The sequence below is a fragment of the Alligator sinensis genome, unplaced genomic scaffold, assembly GCF_000455745.1.
Source record: "Alligator sinensis unplaced genomic scaffold, ASM45574v1 scaffold1165_1, whole genome shotgun sequence".
NCBI classification, from domain to species: Eukaryota; Metazoa; Chordata; order Crocodylia; family Alligatoridae; genus Alligator; species Alligator sinensis.
This window is the reverse complement of record NW_005842477.1, coordinates 956278-963166: the sequence shown is the minus strand read 5'-3', so window position 1 is coordinate 963166 and position 6889 is coordinate 956278. Positions and strand designations below refer to the sequence as shown.

Here is a 6889-nt window from a genome sequence, read left to right as displayed (position 1 = left end):
GGAAGAGCAGCTCAGCATCAGGGAGTGCATGGGGCTGCACTGCGGAACTGAGCAGGATAAAGGCACAACCCACGGGTGTTTATGCCTCTTTGAGACACTGCGAGGGCTGCATCTTGGTCTGACTTGTGTGCATCTTTGAATCCTGGCAAGCCAAGCACAGACGTTAGCACCCGCTACATTTGGACGCAAGTAGTTGCCGGTGTCTGCTGAATCTGTCTGATTAAGGACAGCAAAACAAAACTTACTGATGGCTGTGGCACGCAGAACCGCTAGCTGCCCAGCACAAAGCTGGCTCCAGCACATGCCCTGCTGGCCCACAGATCCAATTAAGTACAATAAACCCAAGGTCTGATCCAGCATTTGTGATGGCTTGTTCATTCAAAGAAATAACCTGCTTCCAAGAAGTCAAAAAAATCAAAGCCTTACAAGCAATTTACTGATTCTGCACACACAGGGACACTTCCAGATGAGACAAGGACAGTGAAAAGATGCTTGTCAATCAGTAACCTTTCTGTGGCCTGCTACATGCTCACAGTAACACATGAGCAGCACTCCACAACACGTAGGGTATACCAAGACAGCATGGTGCATCAAACGTCAGCCAACATGACTTATTCACAGGACCAGAATCCAGGAGCCCTGCACTCCCTCTGCGGTGCTAAGACTTCTCTGCTTCATGTCTCCTAGTATGCCTTGCAGGGGAGTGGCGAGGGGGAAGGCACAAAGCATAGTCTATATGGCCGAGCACAATTCCCCGCTGGAGTATCTGCAAAGTAACACAACAGACTGGTACAACAGGTCACCTGGACTGTGGGGCCATGACAGCTGGAAGGCTATGGAGGGACAGGAAAGATTTGTTTCTGCCAGTTTGCCTCCGTACTCCTGTGCTCAGACCCATCTCCAAGTTAAAAACGAGACTTCTGGCATCGTGCATCAAAGCTGCCTGCCTTACTTCCACCCTCTGCCTGGGCAGTACCCTCAGGCTTGCCCACAACACTTCCGTGGGTGGAAGCTTCCCCAGCAGTCCTCGGGGTCAGGATCTGACCAGATCAGATGTCACTCCCAGTGGCTCTGCTGGTCTGGCCTAGCACCTGTCCTGTTAGTGTGAGGAGCAGATCCACACTTCAGCTCCCGCAAGCAGGCATGTGGCAGCTGCAATGTCCTGGGCACAGGACTCTGCACCTACGAAGTTCCAGTGGGCTAAGCTGCCCAGTCACTGCTCTTGGTCCAGGGCATTTCAGATGCATCCAAGAAGCTCTGAGTTAGTGGTGCCTGCCTCGAAGAGCAGGACCTCACTGAAAGCACCACTCACTACTGAGCACACCAGTTTCCAAACTACAGGAAGTGAAAGTTACACAGCTGTTCCAGAACACTGCGCGTGCCACGCACACTGATCAAGAAGATATCCAGTTGGGGATGTTCCTATTCCTTGGAAAACACCTACCCTCATAACGTTCTTTACTATTCAGAGGTGTCTGGGTCTGGCTTTGAGATGACTTCCCAGCTCCCCTGCGTGGCTTGCCCTGACTCTCGTCTGCCATCAGGGCTAGTCTAAACACAAGCCTGTACAACTTGAACCTAGTTACCTAAACCTGACTGGCTTATTTTGGAGCAAGGCAGTGGATCCTCCAAGTCAGAAATGCAAGGCTTGAAGTCATTTGCAGGCCTCAGAGTACAGAGGCTGAAATCTGTGACAGACTCGACACTCGTTTGTAACTACCTGCCTCAGCGCACAGGCTTTGCACCAAAACAAACCATTTTAATTCACACCTTTCACTGCTCTATGCGAGTGGGCGTGTGGATGAGTACTCGTCCCACTGTGCCTGAACCAGTGGTCCAACACAGGCAGGATCGCCCTCTCTTACAAGCCATTTTCCCTGACTTTCTGCTAAATGCCGTCGCAGCTTTCCATGCTCCAGGAGGGATCAACCCCCTCACATCCACGGCCATTACTTCGCAGGCAGACACACCCAGACAAACAAGACACCATGCTTGGGCTCCTCGGAGGCTTCCTCAAGTTCAGGCTACTGATCTAGTTCCTCGCGATGACTTTGGACAAGAGTTCAGATTCGTCTGGGGCGTTATAATTTACATTCCATTGACAAAAATCAATGTCAAAGCCAGACAGGGGAAAAGGGGCCATCTGCAAAGAGTTACTAAATCTGTCAGGACTGTTTTATTTACTTTTGTGGAGGCAAGAATAACGCTGCAGCAGCTCCTGGAAGGAAAGCTGCCTTGAGCATGCAAGAGGCAGGCAGAGTTGGATGAGCATAAGGCAGATGCTCCCAGGCCAGTCCTTCCACTTCCCCAGCCTGCTGGGAGAGCAGTCTTGGCGCTATTGCTGCAGCCTTTTCTCCCTAAATTATGCTCATGGTTGTGGAATGTGTTCTCCCCTTTTCTCCAAGGTTGTCTCTGCTTAATTCATCACTGTTTACTTGCGAGACCAGGGCTTTGCTAGGAACATCAAGCTTCCAAAGTCTTGGAAAGGATTTGTCCGAGGAGAACACCAAACCCCACACCAGCTGTGCCACTTGCAGTCTGGTTCTGCAAAGGCCTGAGCCCAGTCAGGTACTAACTGCCCACTCTCATGCAGGTCAGAGTTAGGTCCCTTCCTGCACATGTAGCAAGGGAGCGACTCAGCTGAAAAACTCCTGCAATGGATGGAGAACATAATGGCAATGCATGGAGAGTGTGTTCCCCACTGCTGGCTTCCAACTCTGCTGCATTCCCCCAGGGCTCTCCCCAGGCAAGGGAGAGACGGGGAAATGCCTAGCATAGGACAGACATTACCCCTGGAGCAGGCAATTCTCTCAGGACAGTGGGGTGCCCATGGTAAGCCTGGAGAGGGCCAGTGGAGGGCTTCTATGATACTGGTGTTCCATGCGACCATCGCGGAAATGACACAATACTAGCTCCATTTCTCATCAAAAAATGGTTCTTTGTAACAAAGCAAGCAGAAAAAAAAAAAAAATCAATGGAAGAAGCAGCTGGAGAGATGGAGCCATACATGACAGAGAGAAAATTAAAGGCAAATGTACATTAAAAACCCTTTCCCCTCCCACTTCTGGCATCTCCTGTCTACTCACCACTCATGATTCCCTGCAAGTCAGGATCTGACAGATAAGCAAGCATCTGCAAAGGCATTAATCTTTATAACATACAATACACTAGTACCTCCCACGTACTGTAGCAGCAAGAGGCATCGTGTGCTCAGAGAGCCAGCGCCCCCGCCTGCATTCTGGTTCTCCTAGCATGGAGGAGTCCTCCTGCAATCCGGAGAGCAAGCCCGCTTCAGCCAAAGCCCCACAAGCAGAATCCCAGGAACACAGTAACAAAAGCCAGTTGGGGTTTTGCTGAATCACGATCCAGTTGCTTTTGCCTCAAGGAATGGGAGGCTGAGAACAAGCAATGCCTGCAACGCAGATAAGTCCCCACACCAAATGAGGCACCGTTATGGGGAACAGAACCATGAAGAGGCATTCGCCCTGCCCTAGGACATCATATTTCCATTTTCAGGATGCAGGGAAAAGAGTTCTTGGAGACGGGGAAGAAATTGGACTCGAGGGGCAATACCTCCTTCAGACAAGCTTAGCTCTAAGGGTCCAGCAATTGGCTCCCAGGTACAAACCAACCCCTTTCCACAAGCATGTGCCAATGCATGTCACGCACTGAGATCTAGGCACAAGAATGGCTGTCCCTTCAATGCTTGTGAGGGCCAAGATGGTTTTAACAAAACCTTATCCTCCACCAAAGAGTTTCTGAAAGGCCACAGGATCACACAGGAGGGTACGCGGAGCATGGGGCCTGGTTAACCAAGGGCTCCCCCCACCTTGTTGCTTGCCCACACCTGTAACTGCAGGCTAAGCAGGCATCCACACCGAACCAAACATCCTCCCCACCTCTGCTTGCTGCTCCCTCCCAAAGGAAGGACGCCAAAGTGGTGGCTGAGAGGTGCAAGTTATGGATGCAGAAGCAGGAGGGACAAGCCTACTCCTTGCCAGCACCACTGCCACAAACACACTTCATGCACATCCTCTGCCCGGCCCAAGGTGTGGGCTGAAGTGATTTCAACAGCCGGGGCCCAATACTATGCATGGGCAGAGCTCAAGAGCGTGTGCTGCTGCACAGACCCTCGCTCCCCCAAAACAGACGTGCCTACCCTGGGCCCCGACAGCCCTGGCAACTGATGTTCATGCAGTCTAGGATTCGGCCAGAAAAACAATTACTTCTTATTCCTGGAGTCGTGAGTCTTGCCAGGGCCAGCGCCGAGATCGATTGTCTGTGCACTTACAGCAGACTTGGCCTTCGGCTAAATAAAGGACTTGAACTGTCGCTTCTTCAGGAGCTATTAAAAGCCTAAATAGAGCGGGACTTCCAGCCCCCCCAATACAAACTGACAGGGACTGTGCTGCAGCCACCTTGGTACTGCTGCATATGCTCCATACACACAGCTTGGGGGCAGAGGAATCTGCCTCTGGGGCAGCAAAAAGACCTGGCCACAGGGGAGAGCACAGGTGACTGCTCCCAGACATCCTTTGCTGGGAAGAACAGGGACCACTGTCCAAAGGTGAAGCTTCACAGGCCAAGGTTCAGAAGCCAAGATCCAGAGCACTCATGACAACTTGGATTTCTGACTTGTGGACCTCACATGGGGCTGAACAGAAGGAAACCCCAACCCTCTAATGCCAGTGGCTCAGCAGCCTACCTTCTCCTTGCGCTCATGTCCACTGGCTCGTCATTAATGTTCTCCTTCCCCGGCCTCCCTGCAGTCCTGACATCTGCATGGGGCCTCAGGCTCCCATTCAGCTTCTCTTCATATACTTTCACCCCATCCTGCTTCACCGGGAGCTCATGGGGGACGTCAATGCCTGACAGGTCCTTGCGCTTCAGTAGGGCCAGCATTTTGAGGCGCTCCATGGCCTCATGGCCCTCCATTTTCAACCTCTTGGCCAGAACATCGTCCCGGTCATCGGCTTGGTCCAAGCTCCGCTTTAAAAGGTTCAGGCGCAGGGCATCTTCTGTCATTCTGTCCATCCTGCAGGGGAGAGAGCACAAGGGCAGGGTCAGTATCAGTGCATCTGAACGGACAAGAGTCTGCTGCTAAGATTTTTCACGTGCAAGTGACAAGCTGCAAGAGAGCCCTGACAGCAGCTCATCTGCCTGCAGCCTGACCAAGGAACACCCAGGCACCAGTACTGGAGTTGACATTTCCCCCTTACCTTATCATTCGTCCTTCCCCACCCACCCCCTTGCACGGCCCGCTGAGCCCAGCCTCCCTGCTAGGCACAAGGGCACCACTGAGGCAGTGCCCACAGTGCTAGCACCTAAAATACCTCCGCATGTTAACCCACATGCCATGGCACTGTGTGTATGGCTGAATCGGTGGCAGACTCAAGGACAGGGAATGAATCCCAAGCTCAGTGCAGAGGAAGTGGCTGACAACTCCCGCAGATCTGACTGGCAACTAGAGGAATAGTGTTGCGGAAACCACTTGGGGTGTAAGGGAAGGCGCAGCACCCTTTAGCATTGCTTGGGTCAGCTTTTGTGAGGAACTCTACCTGCCCTGTGGTTACCCGATAAACCGGGCCTGCAACAGGGCAGGGCATGCAAGCCAACATGAGCAGCACCACTGCTACACAGCACCCCCAGCCCCTCCGGCCCTCCGCCACAGAGCAGGTTATAGGCTGTGTATGGGGACCTCAAGTGGTCCTGGCCCATGAGGGTCTGAACACAGGCCACAAGGGAGAGAAGTACAGATGCCAAAGAAGACCTGTGCCAGCCTGATGCCAGGCCTCGGAAGGCCAGCTCTGCCCACGGAGTGCACTGGCTGCATGGAAAGCACCATCACCACAGCTCCTCCCCAAATGCACCATACTTCCACCAGGGCAGCAATCCTTCCTGTTCTCATTTTGTAGCCGAGATGGGGCTTCCTTCTCTCACATTTCCCCTCCGGGGTCCAACTGGAAGCAGCCCGAGTGGGTAAGCCAGGCGCTGCTCTCGGCCCCTCCATGACACAGCATCTTGGGAGGAGAAGGGATTTTGCTTGGGGAGGAGTGGCTGGAGCAGAGCGGCCGAGTGTCTGAAGAACACTCCTCCAACCAGAGAGCAAAAAGCACTTGAGTCATCAGGTCAGAGAAGGGAGCCAAGCTTCCTCTGCTAAGACTAAAGCCTTATATGGAACATGTCATTTTTCCTCAGTCACCTGCTTTTCAGCTATGCCATCCTGTTAGTCTGTAAAAAAATGCGATGCACTTAGAGTAACAAAGCGGCGCTTCTTGCTAAAGAAAGGTTAATCCATACGAGACAATTCCCGCCCACCCCTCTCCACTTGTTTCTTGCCGCAGCGTCTGCCATCCACTCCAGGTGCAAAAAAGCCCTATGGCTAATAGATGCAGTGGAAAGGGGAATGAGGCATGAAGCCAATTGTAATCAGTGATCTCTTCTCCTCCTGGGCTGACAAGCAACCAACTACAAAGAAACCAACAAAAAGCTACTTGGGAAGATGGTCAGTCTCCTAGGGATCGCTCATGGGAAGGCCAGTTCTGCAGCGCCTTTTACCACTGGCAGAGAGGTTAGGAAGGACAGACACATTGAGGAGAGAGTCTGGTTAAGCAGTTTTAAAAACCAGGTGTCCAAGGCAGAGTGGGGCAACAGCACTAGTGTTCGTGGACAGCCAAATGCAGTAAACCCCCACCAGCCAAAAAAGCACAGCATCAGCAGAATATGTGCCTGAAGCTATACTTTTCCCCTGGACCGCTGCAAATGCCTGGGACTGCAGAGCTGTCCATCTCGAGGTCCCTGGCATCTGTCAGCTATGATCACAGTTATTCATCTCTCTTCTAACATGAAGCCAAGTTGGTTACGTGGGAACATGAGATGACGCATGCTG

At 52.4% G+C, this 6889-nt stretch overlaps 1 protein-coding gene across 1 annotated transcript in view; it reads right to left on the bottom strand.

Annotated features, from left to right (window-relative positions):
- The window catches only part of GATAD2B (GATA zinc finger domain containing 2B), a 21177-nt gene extending 16142 nt beyond the window's left edge, over positions 1 to 5035 (bottom strand). The window contains exon 1 of the mRNA XM_006030961.3: positions 4706 to 5035. Coding sequence (XP_006031023.1) covers positions 4706 to 5034 — 329 coding nt within the window. The 5' untranslated portion in view covers position 5035. The remainder of the gene's footprint in view (positions 1 to 4705) is intronic.
- Between the last annotated feature and the right edge of the window lie 1854 nt (positions 5036 to 6889).